General features: G+C 42.0%; 1 protein-coding gene across 1 annotated transcript in view; it reads left to right on the top strand.

Moving 5' to 3' along the window:
- Window positions 1-22,187, top strand: part of LOC117265081 (uncharacterized) — a 76,448-nt gene that overhangs the window by 41,061 nt on the left and 13,200 nt on the right. The window contains exons 8-10 of the mRNA XM_078162604.1: window positions 7,851-7,970; window positions 17,878-18,045; window positions 20,635-20,814. Of these exons, the coding sequence (XP_078018730.1) occupies window positions 7,851-7,970; window positions 17,878-18,045; window positions 20,635-20,814 (468 nt within the window). The remainder of the gene's footprint in view (window positions 1-7,850; window positions 7,971-17,877; window positions 18,046-20,634; window positions 20,815-22,187) is intronic.

The raw sequence follows: 22,187 nt of genomic DNA, 5'->3' as shown, positions 1-22,187 counted from the left end.
CTGAGAGCTCCAGCTGATTTATAATCAGAGCAGGATGAAGGATTGAGCTGTGGATTGCTTATCTGTTTAGCCCCCCTCACAACATAAACTGACAAATTATCATGTTGAACACACACACATATACACACGCATAGACACACACAAGCACATGTGAAAGAGGGGGAAAAAAGCATAATAATGCGGACCTTCTTATTAAACACACACAAACTCACTGTCATCATACACACACACACCGGCCACACAGAACAGGTTGATTCATCAGCACAGTCATATTTTCATGATTGCCCAAAGAATGCAATCAGTCTCATTTGTTTACATGTCAGTATCAGATGTATGAAGTAAAGTTAAGTTGCAATTAACTTGTTTTATGCACTTAGAGTTTTGATTTGCTCCATGCTGAAGAATTATTTGGAAGATTCTGTTCCAATGATGAAGGCTGGGGATGTTCTTCTTCTTTTGTTTTTTTGACGCACACTTCTTGCTGCTTACTTAACCTGATACTTACGTCCCTAGAATCAGCACTGTGGGAGGAGTGGCTAAAACACCCCAGACATAATGACAAAAACACATGCTTTTATTGTGAAGAGATTCTGATTGTGTTTAAAGGTATACTGTGCAGGAATTGTCGGTTTCTGTTTGTAAACACAACTTTTAAACTTCCACTCCTCCCTACACTGTTCCTACCAACACATTCCTTGGTCAGTGGTCCATCACGTCAAAATATGATGCTCTAGGTGCCCCTCCTGTATCAGTTTTGGACGTTATGGGATGGCACTTTACTTTCGTCACATGGATCATCTCTTTTCAAAATAAACTTCTGTGTTTACAGGAAATGTACTATTTCTGCTTGTAGAATGCATATAATCCTTTTCAAAATAAACATAAACATAGGTAAAATACTTGTTTTTAAGTATACTTCATTCAGTTAGGCAACAAAAGCATGGGGTTAGGTTTAGAAAAAACATCATGGTTTGGCTCAATATACGTACATTTGTCACAAACGGAATATGAGGTCACGTTGTGCAAATGTCCCTAGCATAGTATGCTACACATACTAGCACACTACAATGTTAAAATAACTTGATTGACTTTAGGTTTTACAGGGGACGCAAACAGCGGTCTCTTGGGTGAAAGTCAACCCCGTCTCACTCCAAAGTCGTCAAAATCCGGCGCTTTGTCAGTGACTTCCGGCATCAGACACTGACAAAAAAAGCTGTCCTTTAACATCGGCATGATACATGGCTGATGACTGTTATAGTTTAACAGCGTCAGGGGGAAGGCCTATGAACGAAAGTTAAGGCGCCAAAAGTCTGAGTAAAGTGGGCAGGAGGGGCGGTGGATGGGTCCAACAAACACCGACTTTCACGCGAGAGAGTGGTGTTTGTTAGAGCTTAAATTGGGCCCAAAAAATCCAGCCAGACCCCACCCGAGCCCGTGCATGTTCTGTCTGAGCCCGGCCCGGCCCGGCCCTTTAACTGTAATTATGAGCCTGAGCCCGGTTTAAACCCAACATTTTTTTAAGGATACAAACGTGGACATTGAAGTCTGACTCTTATCTTTCTTTTCATGGCAAGCCTTCCTCATGTGCCTCTTAAGTGTCGAGGTCCCCGTCTTTTTGCTGTCATATACCAGCATAGTGCTACACTTGATGCACTCGACGAAGCCGTCACACACGTTGTCACCGTCGACCACTCACATGTGCGCGGCCAGTGGCGCCAGGTGTGATAAGTAGTTCCTTCCATAGCCTAGGTCTGTTATAAGGAGCCCGACCCGTCCGAGCCCGAGGATAGTGGGAGGAAATTACGGTCCGAGCCGTGGGTCCGGATCGGGTTCGGGCTCAGGCAGCGAATCTAAGCTCTAGTGTTTGTGTCCCGTAGCATTATAAAGGCAAGCCCTGTTTTTTTTCCTAAGCCCAACCACGTGTTTTTGTTGCTGAAGGGAAACAAATGTCATTTTGTGGTGTTCTACCAGTGTAGTGCGTGTATTTTGAAAGACGGTATGCAAGCGGAAGTGTATTTTGAAAGAAGACAATGCATGTAACAGACAGAACTTGACACAACGTCTCAGAATGTCAGCAACCAACACACCCAGGGTATTTTGCACTTTGTATCTGCACATGGAAAGTCCATGACCAAACATCTATATGTGATGAGGTCGGAGTGAAAATGTGTTGTGACAGTCCGAAGTTTGTTTGACACATCCACACCCCCTTCCACCTGCCCTATACAGACTTTATCACTCTTTAAACTGTGGTTGTTGCCCGAAGTGTCCAAAAATGCCACTGCCTGGGGCATCTCATATGGCCACTGAAGGGTGCCTCTGTCTGTTGGTGTCCATACTGACAGGCCACTGGCTAAACCTCCCCAATTTATGAGTTGGGAGTGAGACCAGGATGTACTGTAAAGTACTCTACCGGTGCCATAATGTTATGTTTGTTATAATGGAAACCCTAAACTTTAGCAAGCTAACTAAGCTAACTGCTGGCACCTACCTGTCCAACAGAACACTAGTCAACTCTGAGTCACTCTTCATCCCAATCCTCTCCTTCAGTGCTCTACAGCGGAAGTGAAAGTGAAAGCCAACCCCAGAGTCACTCTTGTTTTGGTACCAGCTTTGTCTGCTTGGCCTTTTGCATGGCTAGAGTTTTTCGGCGGTGTGTCTGTGGTTTTTGTAGCTTCGTCTTTGATGTGTGTTGCTCTCAGACTGGCACCTCGTCGCTACGTTATAAGTCCCATCTGCCGCACCGTGCCCAGGGATGTCCTGAACACAGCAAAATAAGAAGAAGATGGGAAAGTACAAGCAGAGTCTCTGCAGATAAATTCACCACAGCATACCTCTAGTGGGTCGTAAGTGATGATTGAGATGTATGAGTCTATACTTGTTTTATCGGAAAAAAACATTAAAGTATACCTTTAAAATATCATATTTATATAGTGTAACTAAAGTAGGTGTTTGTTGTCTTTCGATAAAGAGGCTGGCATATTATGTGAGACTAATTCTACTTGGCAAGCCAGAGTACAAGCCAGCAGGTTTAAATGCTGACAGGTTTAGTATGCCCTATGGCACTGTGACAGCTCTGTGAGTGTGTGTGTGTGTGTGCACGTGTGTGTGTGTGTGTGTGTGTTTCTCTGTCTCTGCGTCTTTCTGTCTTTCTCTTCCTTCCCATTCTTACCTGTCTGTCTATCTGTTACTTTCTGTCTTTTCACCACAGTTGTTTGTAAATGCACAGTGACAGAATCACGAAAGAAGCACAAAAACACAAAGTACAGGAGCGCTTGGCATCAGACGCACGCACACACACACGGAGGGACACGCACACACTGACGAATGGCAGCAATTAGATGGGGAAACCAAGCATGTGAGGACAGAGGAGCGCTGAGGGGCTGCAACTGCTGTATGGAACGTGTGTGTGTGCGTGTGTGTTGTCCTTGTTTGTGTGGATTTGGAAGGTTTTTTTTATTCTTCTAATGCACCATCCATCTGTCTAAATATCAACACTGTCTCATATGTCACCGGACAGTGGCTGTGGCGGGGTGCAGTTGGTCTTGGGGGGTGTTAACATTTGCAATCAAGGACCAAATAAGAAGAAGGAGTGGATTACAACATTATCAGTTTGCAGAAATTAATTGCCCATGGGACTGAAGCTGGAACAGAAAAGCTTTTTGTGTTTGGCAGCAACCACGCTTCTGTACAAAAACACACGGAAACGGTACAGACAGAAAAGAACAGACATGCTTGTGATTTCTGTTTTCTCTCACTCCGGATCCATGTCAGTCCACTGAGTTGTTTAACCCATTGACACTGAGACCTTGAGTTTTCTCAGCTCCTCTACTCGCTTCCCATTGGACGAGTAACCTCCTCACTCTAGTCAGAGCAGCAGTCACTTCTCATCTTCCCTTTTTTAATGTGAGATTTCATCTTTTCAAAGAATTTCCTCACAACCAGCCTCTCCTTTCTGAATCAATGCCATCTCCATCCACTCCAACTGCTAAAAACAAATCTCTCTCCTCACCTAGTTCTGAATGTTTCCCTGCCTTTATTGAACATTTTGATGGCTTTTTACTTACATGTCATCACAGACATAATGTACAGGTAATGTAGTCTTGTCTCTTTATCATTTTCAGGCCACATGGGAAGCCTGTTTCATATTTTTCCAATCCCACGTTAGCGCTGGGTGAGATGGCACTGCCGAATTGCATTTTTGAAAGTCACTATTCATAGTCAGGTAATAAAACAAAGTCAACCTGAGCTCAATTTATTCGTATAAAAAGATGTAAGACACTGTAAAAAGCACTTAATTAGTGAATGCATAACAAACAAGCTCACACTGACAGCACTGGTGACTTGTGTCCTGCACTTTACAGATGTAAAGAAGGCTACGTAGAACCCAGCGTTCCTTAAACATATCATGTCTGTCTGTTTTTTTATTCCAGGTATTTGTGGAGGGTGTGATGTGTGTGAGAGCACATTTGTGCAGGTTATCAACGGTTTTGCCTTCTTGCCAGCTTTTTGCTGATTTATTCCCTCCTCTGTGGGATTGTGCAGATTTTTACAAGCAGGTGTATGCGTGCGTGCGTGTAGATTTGGATTTATGGCCAGTGGAGATGTGTGTGAGACACCGCCACTGATGAATTACTTCACTTCTGATTGCTTATATCACAAATCATCCCCATATTATAACCCTTCTCATGCAAATAAGTGGGCACCATGTGGGTGTGTGTGTGTGTGTGTGTGCATGTGAGAAAGAGCGAGAGGGAGGCCATGAATACATGTGTCTGTAAAATAATGCTGTTATTTACATATAAACTAAATGTACACTGTGAGTTCATATATGTAGCCCATGTATGGTATCTATGTGTGCGTATTATGAACGAGTGAGTAAGTACGTGTGTGTGTGGTAACCCTGTATCGCTGGCGAGCTCATTTCTCTCAGAAATCAAAGTTAAATGGGTCATCTATCATGAGAATATGTGACTGGGACACTTGTCTCTGCCACGCCGAGTGTGTGTGCGTGTGCAAATATGCACACAAATGCAAGGTGTGTGGTGCAAGGGCAGCGTGTGTGTGCTTCTGCAGCTGTGTGCACCCTCTCTCGCGCGCGTGTGTGTGTGTGCGCCCATGTCCGTGTGTGCGCATGTGTGTATGTGGCGGCCACTTGTCTTTGCCTGCGCTATGATTAATGGTTTACATTGGGCTGTTCAGCCATGCATGTTTCTTGGTTTATCGTTTTATGCTGTCTCCAATTAAAGCTCCATAACTTGAGTGATGGCTTCACGCCAGTGTCCATCAATAGAGGCCATCAGCGGCCTCATGCATTCAGGATATGGAAGCCACACACTAACTATTATCCTCTTGTGTCAGGGCCAGTGGGCAGTCTGTGTGTGCGAATATGCAGGTGTGTGTGTGTGTGTGTGTGTGTGTGCGTGTGTGTGTAAAGTAAAAAAAATGTTGATTTTACATAATCTAACCAATAACCCTTTAAAATAAATCTAGTTTACTTCTTAAAATCTTATCTTCAAACAAATGAAACATATTGTCAGTGGGGTAGCATAATACTATCTAATCAGTATCAATCATAATGTAATCAATCAATCATCCTGAACAAGTGGAATCATCTTAATCGTTTCTTTGTTTCTTTCGACATTGTAAGGAAGCAAAACTGAAAGTCTTAACACAAGAATAAGTAGTTTATTTATTGTGCCATGTGTGCACGCATGCAGAATTTTGCATCTTTGTGTCACAGTGTGTGTGTGTGTGTGTGTGTGTGTGTGTGTGTGTGTGTGTGTGTGTGCTGGCCTGCCTGTGCCAGCAAAGTGTCAGGCGATACATACATCTGGACGCATGAACCCGTTCATGTGTGCACCACACAGGCAATGCACGCGCCGCGCAATATCATTTCACGCAATATTATTTCTCATATAGCTGTAATGACATTAGGCCGATATGTTGATTATACTGTCGGCAAACAGCAGCCCTGCTGATTGGGTTAGCATATTACCCTATATCACATCTCTCCATTCATCCCTGTGCCTTTTTTTTTTTTTTTTTTTTTATTGCCCTCATTTTTCCAAATCACTTCCCACTTCCCCAGTTTCCTGGGCGAGGTTCCAGGCTATGCAAGCAGGTGATGTGGAGTAATATGATGATAGGAAGGCACAACAATGCAAGAGAGGAAAAGCTTAAAAAAAAAAATACAGAGAGCAGCTGTTGTTGCACGTCTGGATGCAGGACCAAGCCCAGTGATTGGGAAGCAAAGTGTTAACTTATGTGCAAATATAGGGGTTCATAAATATTTGATCACAGCAACAAAAACACAAATGAGCACAGGAGGGTGTGTGTGTGTCATGGATTCTGGTCAGCATGTGTTTCGGATAAGGAAGTAAAGGGTGTGCAGATTGGTGAAGAAAAATTGGGTGTGATTTAGTGGAGATCCAGAATGAGTAAGGGGGGGTGGGGTTAGGGAGGCAGGGAGATATTTCAGAGTGGGCTACTCAGATTGTTAGAGAGAATGAGATTTCATTTGCAGCTGGGACATTGAGTGATGACACCCACGGTGTGTGTCTGTCTTTGTGTGGGTTTGTGTCCACATGTGTGCATGCGATAGTGCCTGTGTGTGTATTTGCACATAGAATACACACACACACGGAGTTATATCTATACCGTATATGTGTGTGTGTGTGTGTGTGTGTGTGTGTGTGTGTGTATCTATATGTATTGTAAAACTGCAGAATTGCTCTTAGGTATTTCTTCTGTGTCAGTTCCCTCTTTAACACCAGTCTCTAAGTGGTAGTGGCAAAAATCAAAATCACTGTAAAACACACTACAGCAGTATAGATTCACCCTCTTCTCCCTGTACACACAAACACAGTCTTCATTATAAACTAGCAGGAAACAAACACCACAGGCAATATCTGTGTCACGGTGAAACAGAGACTTGTGGTGCCGTTAAGCCCGCGACACGATCGTGTCTAACTGTCATGATAGGAAATTTCCCTGCAAATTACTAATGGTGTAATTCGATATTTGCACCACACTCGCAGGTAATGATTTAGCCATGCATAGCGTACAGTTGGACACTCACAGGCGGTAAATGGAAAAAAGATAACAATAACAATAACTCACATCAGCCGTCCCTAATATATAGGCTGCTACACCTTGTCATGGATATATGACACTTGGAGAAAAATGAACTGTGGTTATCTGAAAATTAAAAAAGGGACTGATTTAATATTCAGCAGTGGCTGAAGGGGCTGGGGGAAGGGAAAGAAGGGCGGACCTATGGATCGTGGGGGGGGAGGGGGTGGAGGCGATGGAGATGGAGGAAATTAATCAGTGGTATCATCTCCATGGGAGTTTAGCTAACCACCGACCTCAGCGCTTTAGTCAGCCTATGAGGGAGCTCCTGCTGTAGCTGCTGCCATAACAAACCAAACCCACCAAATTACCATGCATATACATTTTTACACAAAGACACACACAGAGATCACACATCAGACTTATAAGCCCACCGCCTTCAGACAAGCCCTGTGTCAGCAGAAGTCCCACTCGGCTATGTTTGGATGCGTTAGTGTAATATATATGCATATAATCTGTGTGTTCTGTCCATCTGTATGTGTGTGGCCAATATCTGTGTTGTCTAATGTGTGAAAAATCAAATCATGGTAAAAATCTCAGGGTGATGTGTGTGTACTTTTTGCCATTTTATTGCTTCAAATGAGAGTGATTCCACACAATGTCACTCATAATCATTTGTCTGTCAATTTTCACATCTGAGGGTCTTTGAGTGAAAACAACGCACATGCCACTTTGTGTGTGACAGTGAATGAATCTGAACCCTGACTGTGTTCCAGGCTGAGGCCAAGATGGTGTCTTTAAGGGCTGAGCTCAGCGCCTTGTTTGAGAGAAGGATGGAGGAGAAGGAGGCGAGGATTGACCAACTTACCGGAGAGCTGAGAGAAGAGAGACGAAAGGTAAGATTGTCATGGTCAAGGTCAAGGTCAACTTTATTTATATAGTACATTTAAAAACAACCAGAGTTGACCAAAGACAGAAACACAGGGCAAACAAACAAAAACAATATGTGGAGTCGAGATGTCAAAGATCAGCTCACATTAAAAGCCAAAAAAAAAAGTTACGTCTTTAGTAAAGTCGTGAAAGATTCAGCGGTCTGAGCAGTTCTTATCTGCACGGGTAGACTATTCCAAAAAGCTCGGTCACCTCTATTTTTTAGTCTAGATCTATGACCTCAAAGCTCTGACAGGTGTGTGGATGTGTAAAAGCTCACATGAATAAGGAGGTGCTGTGCCATTTAAAACCTTAAAAACAAGCAATAAAATCCTAAAATGAATCCTGAAGCAAACAGGAAGCTGGTGAAGTGAGAACAAGACTGGAGTGATGTGCTCATGTTTTCTTGTTTTAGTTCAAATCCGAGCAGCAGTATTTTGCACTACTTTTGGACTGTATGTGGCCCCTGAACTTAAAGCAACTCTTACCTTTCTTGCATTTCACGCAACACTTAGAAAAAATTTGAACATCCACAAATTCCGCCTCCTTCCAAAGTCCCACCCCCCTCCTCCTGCAACTCCACCTCCCTCCAAAGGCCTACTCCCCCCTCCTCCATTACGTCTTCGTTACGTTCATGATAGACGTTGACGTTGGCAAGGTAATGTTAGATACACGGAAGAGGAGCGCAAGTGTAACGTTACAACAAAGACAGTCAAATGTAACCCCGGAGTTTTAAAACTCAACAGGAGTCAGTGATGACTGATGACAGTGCTAACATTAGATAGTAGCGATAACCTTACTAGTAAGTGGAAACACACAAGGAAGATAACGTTAATGTTTCAGAGGCTACGCTGCAGTAGGCTAACGTTAACCATTAGCAACTGGATGCTGTGTTGTCATATAATGTCCTGCACAGTCAAAGGCAACCCCGGAGCTTTGAAACTTACCTGGGGTCAGTGATGACTGATGAGTTTTATAATATAACGTAAACGCTAACGTTAGATAGCACTGGTGACTGGCAACAAACAAGGAAGAGCGGTTACATCTGTCGGAGGCCTCCACGTGGGGAAGACAGACAGGACAGGAGAAAACTCCGACCAATCATTGCATTCCGTGCGAATGCAATGATTGGTCGGAGTTGTCTTAGAACCATATGAGAATGGTACAATTATGAGTTTTTATCTCTGGTGGAATTCACTTACATTTTAGTGTACCATCAGCTTATTACTAGCATTTTAACCTAAACAAAGAAAAGCGTAAAATTTCCAGAAAGGTAAGTGTCGCTTTAAATGAATTTAAAACCTCTGACCTAAAGGAAAACTTCACCCATATAATGATCATTTGTACATCAGTTAGTATGTCGTGTTACCTTGAATTCGTCAAGACAACTTTGTTTTCTCGCATGCCTCCACTAAAAACGAAAATCTTGATTTATGGATTTGATCGGGGGCCACGTTTAACAGCAGCAAAACCATATCAAGACATCTGTTTACAAACTCTCACACAACTGGTGCAGTATAATCCAAGTCCCATTTATGCAGTCGTATACCCAGTACTTCACAAACACATGCATTTTGGCTAAAACCCTACAATTTAAATGTGCTCTCTTCAAAGCCAGACTCCAATTCGCCCTCCAATAATACTGCCCTCCAATAATGATACGTTTTTTTTTTAGAGTTAATGCATGTGTTTGGGAAGTTCTGAGAATACAACTGGATAATTGAGACTGCACGAGTTGTGTGAGAGTTTATAAAGGGATGCTTTGATATTATTTTGCTGTTGTGAAACAGCAATCAGTGAATCAATATGTCCACTGTTTTCCATGGAGCCATGTGAGAAAAACATAGTTGTCTTCATGTATTTCGGATAACTTGATATAACTTATTAATTTACAAATACGCCTTTGATTTGGCCTCTAAAAAGTGGGCAGGCTTTGAGTTTAGCGTAACACAAAGCGACAGTGGAATCGGCTGCTGAGCAGACTGTTGGCTCCAAACACATTTTCCTCACTGTTTGATCGTGAGGAGGACAAGAGGGGAATAAATGAATTAGATGTCAGCCGCATAGTTTTGCAAATAAAATTAAAGTTTTTGCACACTGATATCCAAACACACATCTCTTTCTAGTACAGTTTCTTATGACCAGTGTGGCTAGCAAGTTGCCCAAAGTCTTGTTTGTTAGGATGAACTTTTGTAAGAAGAGATAAGTGAACAATTGACACAGGCTCTTTCAAGCTCTACACATGCAGACTTTTTTTGTCAAACACACACAAGAACCAGCATGAATGTACGATATGATGTGAATGTGTGATATTGAAAAGCTCTGGAGCAAATCAGGAATTGTATTGCATCGTGCCGCTTTGGCTAACATCGTTGCTTGACCCCTGGGATTCTGTTAGCTAATTTAAGTACGCTATCATAGCGCTTCAATCAGTTTTCCTCCCACCTATTTTATACCCTTTTCAATTATACAGATTACCAATGCTGCTACAGCTTATTGAGCTGTACTTTTGATTCAAAGGCACACTGGCCCATTGAGGCACAAGAACTGACAGGAGTGCGCACACACAAACACACAAAGTACACACCACTTGATCTGCATATCATTATGCTTTTGATCGAATGCCAAGGTTTCGCCGAGAAAGACATCAGAGTCAAATGGAGCGAACATGTACACACAACACCTGTAGGATTTGTGTGTGTGTGTGTGTGTGTGTGTGTGTGCCTGTGAGAGAGGCAGCTGTGAAATCTGCACCTGTTTAATTGAATTAGCCTCGTTAATGTATTCACACCGGCTGCCAAAAAAGCACGGCTTTAACGAGCTCGTTAGACCAATTAGTTAATTAATTGTCTGTATAGCAGCGGCTTCCCAAAGAGCTGCGTCTTCATTATCTGATGGCTGCCGCCTGTTGGATCATTGAATGAGAGCTGATAATGCATTGCTGTCACACTGCACTCATGGCTGTGTGTGTGTGTGTGTGTGTGTGTGTGTGTGTGTGTGTGTGTCTCCTCAAATGTCACATATTTCTTCACATACATACATATATATATATATATATATATATATGTGTGTGTGTGTGTGTGTGTGTGTGTGTGTGTGTGTGTGTGTGTATTGGATGCGTGGTTCTTCCGGATGCACGTATGCTTGTGTATATGCATTTGTCTGTGTGTGTGTGGTATGCTCAGAATATGGCGGCCAATATCAGTGTGCATATTGCAGTGAAAGGTTATGTGGGGGCCGTCACTCCCACAGGTAAAGACAGAGCAGTCCTCCTAGCCACTTTCTAATCTCTCTTTTATTAGAAGTTAATATCTTGCCTGCTCTTTCTCACTCCACACTCCCACCTGCTTAGAAATGGCCCCGCTTCATCTTTTTAATTCAATTATATTAGCCACCCTCTCTCTCTGTGCCCATAACTCTGCAACTCACATCTCTCTCTCTCTCTCTCTCTCTCTCTCTCTCTCTCTCTCTCTCACACTCAATCTCTCCCTTTTTTTTCTGTCTTTCTTTCTGTCTCTTCCCATCTCACCCCTCCTTCCTTTGTCCTCAAATGTTCCATTTCTATTCGTAATCCTAGATGGAGGATAGACTTTGACCAATCAAGGATTTGCGCAAGCCATTTCTCCCTTTCTCCTCTCGTCCGCCTCAGTGGCAAAAACATATGATGGCTAGAGGGGAGGGGAGAATAAAGGAGAGGAGACAGGAGGAGGAGAAGGAGGAGGTGAGGGGGGGTGCAGGAGCTGAGGGGAGGACCCCAGGGGTGAAACCTTAATTGCTAAAGTAATGAGACTTGATCAGATTGAGGTTTCTCTCTCAATAGGGACTCTACTAATATGAAAGTCCAGGGCTTAAGCACTAATTTGAAATAAAATCAAAATCTGATATTCTTTCTCCAGGACTTCCAGCCAAGGTCCTATACTCCCCCACTGGAGAATTAAGACTTCACACAGACCACATGGGAACTTTTAATCATCTCTGATGGTGGCAGATTTGGGGATGAGAAAAGTCCCCGTAATGTATTAATTATGTAACAATATTATGGAGTTCTGAAAGTCAGTGGCATAAAGACCTTGGGCTATAGGAGGGATTTTGACAGGCATTGTGATCTTTAACTAGCTGCCTCATGGATAGATAGCAGTGACCACACAGTGGGTGGGATTGTGGAAAGTGCGTCATACTGTATGAATATCTGAGAAAATCTTCATCAGAAATTAGAATCGATAATACAAATAAAAATATTACAGGAGCAGTAACTGTCTGACTGTCACAGCTCTGAATATAGCACTGGTAATAAAACTCAAGACTATCGCTTCCACCATGAATAAATAGCTAAACACTGTACGCCACCAGCTGCCTTTTTAGGAATCAAATTCCAGTCAGAAAAATCAAAGTCCCATATTATAAATCAAATTACATTGCCGTACTTTGTTTTCCTGCAGGCACTTTGCCATGTGGCTGCCATTGTGGCAATATTTTCACACACTGCTGCATCAGCTATTAAATCATTCATTGTGCTCACTAGCTTTACTTAGTCAGAGCTAGCTACAGAAATGAAAAACATTATTATCCCCATTTACCCTTAAAAGTCTTCACATGCAGTTGGACTCTATCATTTGCTTACCAATGTTGTTAATTTAACAATCCTGATCTGACACATTAATTTAGATAAATATACATATTTTTGGCTGAACATTTGAAACTTAATATCTCAGACTTTACTCCAAACAGATTCAAACATATTTCACATATTATTTTGAGGAATACAGTCCCATAAGGTGAGACGGCCACAAAAATACCAAAGCAATGAAGTAACATATTGTGTAGCTTACCTGACACATCCAGTGAAGAGTGAAACAGGATTTTTGTTCTCATCCTCAGGTCATCAAAAACTGACGCATTGTTACGCCCCTTGGCATGTGATTTAGCACCCTTTAGCATCTTTAAACTATCTCCAGTTTACTCCAATGTATACCCATCCGAGGCAATTCTTGACGCTGAGAGCAACTGACATAGTAAAAAGAGCAAGAAAATCTGCGCAGGATGGTCAGAAGATGAGGTGAATGGGTCAAACAAAACAAGACTTTCACCCAGGAGACTGCTGTTTGTGTCAAGCACCCATTGTATTTCCTTATCACCAGTGACACGGGGAAGTCTCCATCTCGTTTATCGTTCAGAGCGGGGTTGCACGCCGACATTTTCAGAACAAAATAGAACAGGCTACAGTTAGCGTCTTTCTTCATGGGATATTTAAAAATAGTGGGTTTGTGCATTTAGTCCTTCTCAGGCAAGCTCAGGGGTTTAGTGTTGCTGGAGCCCACAGGAACAACGCTTTTTTCTTCTACATGTGAGGATTAAAATAGATGCAGTTCACATAACCTGGTCAGAATTAATACACATAAATGCTGTACATATACATATATAATGATCCATTTATCACTAAAAGTGTATGTGTATAAAAACTAAAGTAATGGTCAAAGCTGTCATATAGAAATTCAAGGTGTGTTGATGGATTCACATCGCCAACTCATGCATTGAGTAACATAACAACTAAATGTTCACACTTAAAAGTTGCTGGCAGTCGGCCCAGTGAATTAAGGTATTTTTTCACCAACTACAGCTGCTGTGAGAGGCAGCAAAACATCCTTAATTTTATAGTTACAGTCTGCCAATATATGTAAAACACTCCATGGTATTAACAGCGGTTACATGAGCCTCAAAACCAGCCACAACTCAGCCCTGAGCAGAGTGACCGTCCGCTACTGACCAATCAACAGACTGCAGTGTGCACTGTGTGCTAGGTACCCCAACAGAGGGGTGACCAAAAATGGGGACGGTACGGAGCGGTCCCATTGGTACCATCCACAACTTTTCACAGTGGAAATGGAAAAAAACGCACCGAACTGAAGTGTACTGGACTGCTTGGTGGAAATGGGGCTAAAGTGTTGGTATCTGATGACCTGGGAATAAAAAGCAATCAGTTAATAAAAATGCCTGATCGGGATTTAGTTGTGTAAATGTCTGACCCATCCGGCATGCCTTCTGCTTCAGCAAAATACTGTAAACGATTCTGTTACACATTTATTCTTTACAGAGGAAACTTAAACCAAACAAGCAAAGCAAAACAAAGGCTGGAGACTGCTGCACACAAATCACAGCCACAGTATATTGCTACATAAACCTAAAAGATACTTCTCATGTTCAGTGTTGGAGACCAAATGACTCGATAGTAGATACTAATTTATTTAGTCATTCAGAGGAAAGAAAGTGCATCTAGGTTTGATCATGTTGTGATGTAGTTAATGTTAATAACAGGTAAGTGATGACTTTAACAAGTTATTAAACATAAGTGCTAAAGTTGATCTCGCTGGAGAAGGTTTAGTCCTCATAGAGCTGCCCTGCTTTCTTGTTTGCACTCATTGAGTTTAGAACTGGCAGTACCTTAGACTTAAGCTTATAGTTTAAACGCACAACCGTGAAGTTATGTAAAAAAAAAAAAAAAAAAAAGTAAAGATATAGATTAATGGTGTCACTTATAGAAAGATTTGTCTGTAATATTTGGATATACTGTATACAGTTTCTACTGCATATAAAGTATCAACATGAATCATAGTCATACAGTGCAGTAAAACAGTTACATGGGCTGGATTTTAAGAGATATCATTGCTTTAACTTGGTTTAACACTGATGGTGATAATATTTAAAATGCACAGAAAATTGGCCCTTTTGCTTCATAATCGTTTTTCATCTGGAATCCCTCTTGCACTATTGATGGGTTACCATAGAGAACATGAACTTTTGCCCACTTATGTAATGTGTTGAACTTGGCTGAAGCTCTGAAATTCACACCCTATTGTCTCAGTTTTGTAAAACTTATTTTATTTCCCAATAGTCACATTAAAATTGGTGGAATATCCAGATAAAAGAGTAATTTTAATTCAGTGTCGCGGTGCTGGCTGCCCCATTGCTTATAATTGTTACCATCCATTAGCCATGCTGTAGATGAGTTAACTGCATAAAAGGCCACCTTTAGCTCGCCGTTACAATAGGTTGGATGATATATATACTGCGTAGTGTGGTGAGCTCACTGAGGCAGGGGCGGGCTGCGCTCGTGCCAAGACACAAGTCCGGAACCACAGTCTGCTGTTAGAGGAGGTGACAAGAGAGCTTGAGAGAGATCAGAAGTTAAGAAAGATACCGCACTACAGATACCCACCATGTTTGTGTGTGTGGTTATATCAGCATGTGGTCCTCCTGTCTCTCAGATCCCAAACCATCCCGTCTGACACACTTGTGTATGCACAACGTGTATGGAAATGCGTTTGAAAGTGTGTGTATTTGTGTTGACTGTCTGTGTAGCCTCCGTACTAATCTAACACAGGGCTCATTTAACACAGTGCTAATGAATAGGGGCTTTGATTTGGCTCGGGGTTCTGAACCACAGGCCCACACACACTCACATTCATGCACGGGGTGAGGAGTTCAACCACTGTCTGCTTCCTTAGAAATAATCACTCTCTGTCCCCCCAATAATTACTCAAGCACTAATGTATGTGCAATAATAGGTTGTATTTTGTAGTTTTCAGGTCTACATAAAAACCATTATGTGTTCTCTGTTGTTGTTGGTGATGAGTTACAATATTAATTTTTGAGGTTGATGATAAGAATAATACCAGTTTTACATGCTGCTATAAATATCACGTAACAGTGGTTAGACAAGAGTTTGAACATTTGTCAAACAAAATATCAGAGACTAATGGACCTCACACAAAAAATGATAAATTGTTGTTTTCACATGGAATTATCTTTAGTTCATCTGCCAAAAGCATTGTTGGACAGACTTCCCACAGTGATCAGTTAGAGCTGGTGCTCAAGAGACACACAAGAGACTATTACAAGATGTTTGGCAAAAGACGTTTTTCTGTGCTTATCCAATCTTAGCTTTTTTAGTGTGTATAACATTTTTACAAAACTGAAAAAGACAATGTGACTGTTTCTGGGGGGGGGGGGGTCACTGACCGAATGTAGAGGTGAAACCAGCTAAAAACACTGACTATATATAAAGATGGAAGACGCGTCTCCACCTCCTCGAACTTTACAAAAATTAAGTCAAAATATTCCAGATACAGGTGCTGCCACCTTGTGCTGATTAGGGGTGCACCGATCCGATATCTGGATCGAATATCGGCCCCGATATCATCAAAATAGATGGATCGGCTATCAGAAAATGCCACCTATACCTGAGGCAATCCTTTCCCTTTAAATCTCTTGTGATGCGAGCTACGTCATACGTCATGGAACGAAGGAGAGAATCTGCTGTGTGGAGGCATTTCACACTATTTCAACTGCTGTTGCACTTAGGAAAGAACTGTGTAGTCACCAATGCCTGATGCCTCTAGTCTTTTCTGTTCTACATGTAAAGTATAGCTTTTTAGGTCAACCATGGTATCGGATCGGCATCGGGTATCGGCTGATACCCAAAGCCACAGCATCGGGATCAGTATCGAAACTGATAAAGCTGGATCGGTGCATCTCTAGTGCTGATGACGTCAAGTTTTCATCATGCACCTGTTCAACTCAATAGCGAGTAGCGCTGTTGATTGCAAGCACACCGGTTGGCATGCAAAGCTGTCAATCATCATGTCACACCCCCTTTTTGTAGCATCAAAGAACTAATTAAAACCAAAATTAGCAGAAAATTGAACACTTGAACATACATCAGAGGGATAAGACCTGAATTCACAGACACAAAATCTATTTGATGCTTACTTTGATACTTTAGTGTGGCCCATGTCCTATCTGCTAACATGAAGGCGATGGGGTTTAAGACCTTTACTGTAGCCGCTGTAGCTGCCAGGGTGCGTTCCAATACCCAGACTACCATACTATTTAGTACACAGGAAAAAGATTTAGCATATCCCAATACATAGTATGCCAAATGCAGTATGCCAAAAATTACCAGGATGTTCAACTACATCTGGACCAATTTCACAGGATGCAAGCAAGCATGCTTTTCTGGCTGTTCTGACCCACAATCCTCTGCACAGCGGACGATACGTCACATCAGCTGAGCCACAAATAGATGACTGCTGTTTGACAGCTGATTGAGAGCTCTCAGATGTCACAATTACAAATGACAGAGTAACCGATGACCAGTTGAATAGTATTAATAGGAATATTGACTGTTTAACAAAATAATCATGAATATCACAAACAACAAAAGGACATAACTATAAAAATAACAATGTCAGATGTAATCTAACTGTCACAAATATAGTACGTTATAATCTACAATCTGTGCAGTTATAACTTTAAAGTTAAACTTCATACGTCACAAAGTAACAACAGCAGAGCTCTCCGGGTCAATCTTCGTCTCTGGTGAATTTGGTTAGTGGCGTTTGTTTTATCTCCAAGGTAACGGATATAAAAGCAAGAGGTTCAATGTTCAGGGCGTAATGTTATGAGACAGTAGTATGTCCCGCTTTTGTCCATACTACATGCAATTGTATGTACTTAAGGGCTGCTGCAGTACCTACTAAAAGTAAAAAGAAAACGAATGCGTTTCGGAATGCACGCAATGTTTTGGCTTCACTTGTTGGGGAGCTGTGATGTCGTTCATCTTTATGTGCAGTCAAGTGACAAAAAATATTAACAATAGTGTCAGAAATACGTAAGTTTGATGTAAAATGTATGGAGGAAAAAACCTTAATACAAAACTTACATTTAACTTGCTTAACGTAGCTTACTTTTATTTGCATCGTCAGTGTTTGCATAACCACAGTGCAAGTAAAACCTACACGCTGTAGTCTTAGTGTGTACGTATATGTACAGTAATGTATAGTACAGGCTGTTCTGTTGTCCATGTGTGTGTGTTAGATGAAAGACAGAGAGGAGCATGTGAGGCACCTGGACCAGGATGTGGTTGGTCTGCGAGCCACACAGGACTCTCTGAAGGGAACCTTGGCCATGAAGGAGAAACACACACAACAGCTGGTCCAAGACAACGCACAGCTCAAAGAAAGCTGGGCTTCACTGCAGAGCAAAGTAGGTAACACACACTCTCTCTCTCTCACACACACACACACACACACACACACACACACACACACACACACAGGAGGGGAGCTCTTCTTAAATAAGGAACAGAATTGGGCAACCTTCTCTAAATCAAATCCAGTCAGGTACATCGGGGAATTCTCCTCATCTTTTACTTCCTTCACAGTTAATCATCCGTCCTTCTTCCCCTCCTCCTCCGCCTTCCCCCTCTCGCCCTCTCTCCATATTTAATAACTCATCGCCACCATCTTAGCTCCGCAGAGGGTTGGCTCGTTGTACAATAAAGAACCATGTTCGTGTGAATATCACTTAGCCATGAGAGGGAGCAAGAGTGGGGGAGGGGTTAAATGTTGTTTTTGTTTCTTTCTTTTGTCCGTTCATTATTTTCCTCCTCAGATCATCCTTTCTTTCTTGTCGTCTCCCTTTTTTCTCTCTCATCTCCCTTGTCCGGTCTCGCCCTCGCCCCAATGAGAACCAATGGTAATGTATGGGAACATTAAAGAGTCATACGCATGATGAATGGAATGGCCTTTAGGTTTCTCTCGTTGTCCTTTTCCCGCTCTTTCTTATAATTCTCTCTCTTCCTCTCTCTGTCTGGCTCCTACTGTATTTCTTTCTTTCTCCTTCTTCACCTCCTCCTTGCGCCCCCCCTCTAGGTATATCAGTGTGGCGCGTGGCAGTGATGTGTTTTAGGCTTAAATTAACCCATTTACTGTGTCCTTGACCAAGCCAAGTCATTCATCTGTTACTACTGTTTTAGTGGTGCGACTGCCCAGGAGCCAACTAAACAAAGTATATTCAACATAAAAGCGCATTAGTTACTTGACTTAGGGAACACTTGAAAGACTCTCTTAAAGGCTGACTTTATACCCTTACTTTTCAAACACTAACTCAATTTCCCTGTCACCTTACTGATATCATTACTGTGCTCTGGAGGTGGCAGCAAGTTTAAACGGCCATCTTAAGACTGTATTTGTTTTTGTGCCGGTGCTCACTTTGCATGCTCTGTGTCACGGGTTTGAATCTAGTTCAAACTGCTCTATTTTTCCTTTTCTTTTACTGATATAATGTCTGTTCATAGAGAGAATGTTTGATTTAGTTTGCCAACAAAAGCAGCTACATGGTTTGCAGTTGACTTAAAAGCTGATAGAAACAGGTTAACAGGAGCTCACTTACTGTGTGCCGACAAGATGCGCTGAGTGGTAATAGATGTAACAGTATTATTTATACTTTTACAGCTCTATTAATTATACAAAAGATATTTAAAGAGATATTTCCAAGATCAGTAGTAAGTGATACCAGGGCAGCATGGTGGAGCAGTGGTTAGCATTGTTGCCTCACAGAAAGAGGGTTCCTGATCCGAATCTAGGGTGGGGGAACCCTTTTGTGCAGAGTTTGCATGTTATCCCTACAGTATGTCAGCATGGGTTTTCTTCGGGTTGTCTGGGTACTCCAGCTTCCTCCCACAGTCCAAAGACATGCAGGTTATTTGGTCACTCTAAATTGCCCATAGGTGTGAATGTGAGTGTGAATGGTTGTCTGTCTTTATGTGTCAGCCCTGTGATAGTCTGGTGACCTGTCCAGGGTGTACCCCAAAGACTGGTAGTAAGTGATACTGATACCAATAGATTACTTCCTTTGATACCTTTATTTTCTACGTAATATTTCGATACCTATCATGAGAATGGTGGTATCCAGTTGTGTTAAATGTCTCCAGACGCCACAGGCATGTAGCACAGCCATTTTTTCAAATGTTTTGGAGGCATCTCGGCTCTCTGAACTGCCAACTCTGTCAAATATCCTGTGCTTGACTTCACTGTACCACAGACTGTATGGCTTGTAGCTGCTATGGTAGTCGACGAATCAAAGAACACGTTGATTGGCTACATGCAAAACCATGCAAGTAGTCACTTCTTACTACATCTCTCCAAAAAAAAGGATCAAATGCAAAAATTATTTGACTGGAGAAGTTTCTATACTACTTGGTACTGGGTTATTTCGGATGATACCTTAAAGGTACTGAGCACCAATACCCAGCCCTAGTGTACATGAGATTGGCAGTGTTATTTCGGTGTACATCGAATAGAGAAATGTGTTTTTTAGGGAGCCATGTTAATAATAGCACATCCTTTCTCTTTTGTGAGGTGGATCAAATAGATAAAGGACCACAGCTCTCTGTGAGCCTTGTCCTAAGGTTTAAGAAGCTCTAGACTACAGTTAGTGTCTCACGACTTTATGATGTGTAGTCGAGCACTTTTATTGGTCCTGAGTCAAAGCAGTAACTGTAGGGTTCCCCAGCTTGGCACAAAGCCTTTTATGATGTTCCTTTTCACTGCTATGGAGACAGAGCGGAGGCAAACGTCCCTAAATTATACTTTCATCTCCTCCTGCTCGTATCTTGCTGTAACGGTTCACCCATTCTTCTCCTTGTGTGCTTCTCCTCCTCAGCTCTCACTACAGCTGCCCGCCTGCCTGCAACTGTTCCTCTCTCAGCCTTTGGAGGAGGTTCAAACCAGACATACTGTACTTATTCTTCATCTCTCTCCCCTTCTTTGTATCTCTGCTTTCCCCACTCAGTTACAAACAAGTGAGCGCATGTTGAGCGACATCAGTGAAACCCTGGATCAGACCAAAACCAGCCTGGATGCAGAGAGACAGCAGAGGCAGCAGATCCAGGACCAGTTGCACCACGCCAACAAAAAGATGGAGCATCTGCAGCAGGAGCTAACACAAGTGCGTCACACCTCTGAAAAGAAGGTAATTGGTTTCCTCCTCAAGGTCTTCATTCAAATATTACTTTATACATTCTTGCAAAAACTTTGCTTGTCCAACTTTGCCATTTTATTGTGACACTCAAACTGAGACTTTCCTGTTGTTGGCCGTGCAGTGGTGACACTGATACATTATCAGTGAGTTCATTTGCTTGCAAGGTCAAGAAACATTTTCTGCACAAAGTGGACAATGTCAGGAAGAAATGGTTAAACTGAAAATATGCAATTTCTACAGGACGGAGATGAAATATAATATTCACTTTAATGTAATGCATTGTCTTTTCCCACAATGGGACTGATAAGAAGGGTCGCACAGGTGAGGGATTCATTTAAATATTCAATTTTCAAATGTAATATTCACTGTGACAGGCATTGTCTATTTCTACAATGGTGCTGATAATAAGGTTTTAGATAATGGGTAATGGGATGTTCTGATATTTAGAGCCTTATTAAAAACACACACTTTTGACGAGGACGGACTCGACATAAATTTGGATTGTTCTGCTAAAATGGGATTTTTTTTTTTTTTTTTACCACTACGACTATAGTAAAACTCAAAAAGCACATGTTCATATGTTACGTTGCTACTTAGACCTTTTTATGCTCTGCCTTTTTTTGTGATATACCACAAGGATATATAAGTGCTCAGTGGTTTGTATCTAACCTTCAGATAGCCGGGTTGGAAAGATAATGTTCACCGAGGTTTTGGTGCATTTGAAGAGTGAACAAACAACAACAACAAATAAAACACGTGAGGTTTAGTCCTTTCACTGGACAGCCTCTTCACTGACTCATCTCAGAGTATTTTTAGGTTTAAGGTCAGGATTTCGTTAATCACTGAGGCTATTGTTCCAACAGTCTCCATGTTTACAGAGCACGCATTCAAAGGACTACATGCTCTGTAGCTCGTGTTATATGACAGCAAATGGGCTCCTGTAAAATAACATATTTTATTAAGGTTCAGTATGAGGCATTTAGAGCATTATATAGCAGCAAACAACTATTTGCTATTTAAGAAGCGTCCTGAGCTGAAAATGACATCACACTCCCTCTATGTACGTGTGCATGTATGTTTACCACTTGCAACCACATTGCTGCTGATGCCGCTGATATCGGAGCAGCATCCTCACACAAGTGTAGCACCAGCCCTCCAGTTCCCCCTGGCTGACACTGTTAGCTCTGTCAGCACTATTGTCATTGTTTAGCATGACGTTAGCACTGTTAGCTGCTAGCTGCAAGCCCAACCAAAATAACCCTGAACTTCACAGAGCCTTTTTAAAAACTTTAGAGTGTATTTTTGACGTCTTGTAATTCCCTCTGATGAAGTGAACACTATTCTTTTGTCACTGATTGGTCAAA

The sequence above is a fragment of the Epinephelus lanceolatus genome, chromosome 20 (genome assembly GCF_041903045.1).
Source record: "Epinephelus lanceolatus isolate andai-2023 chromosome 20, ASM4190304v1, whole genome shotgun sequence".
Taxonomy (NCBI): Eukaryota; Metazoa; Chordata; class Actinopteri; order Perciformes; family Serranidae; genus Epinephelus; species Epinephelus lanceolatus.
This window is presented reverse-complemented; position numbering and strand designations above follow the sequence as displayed.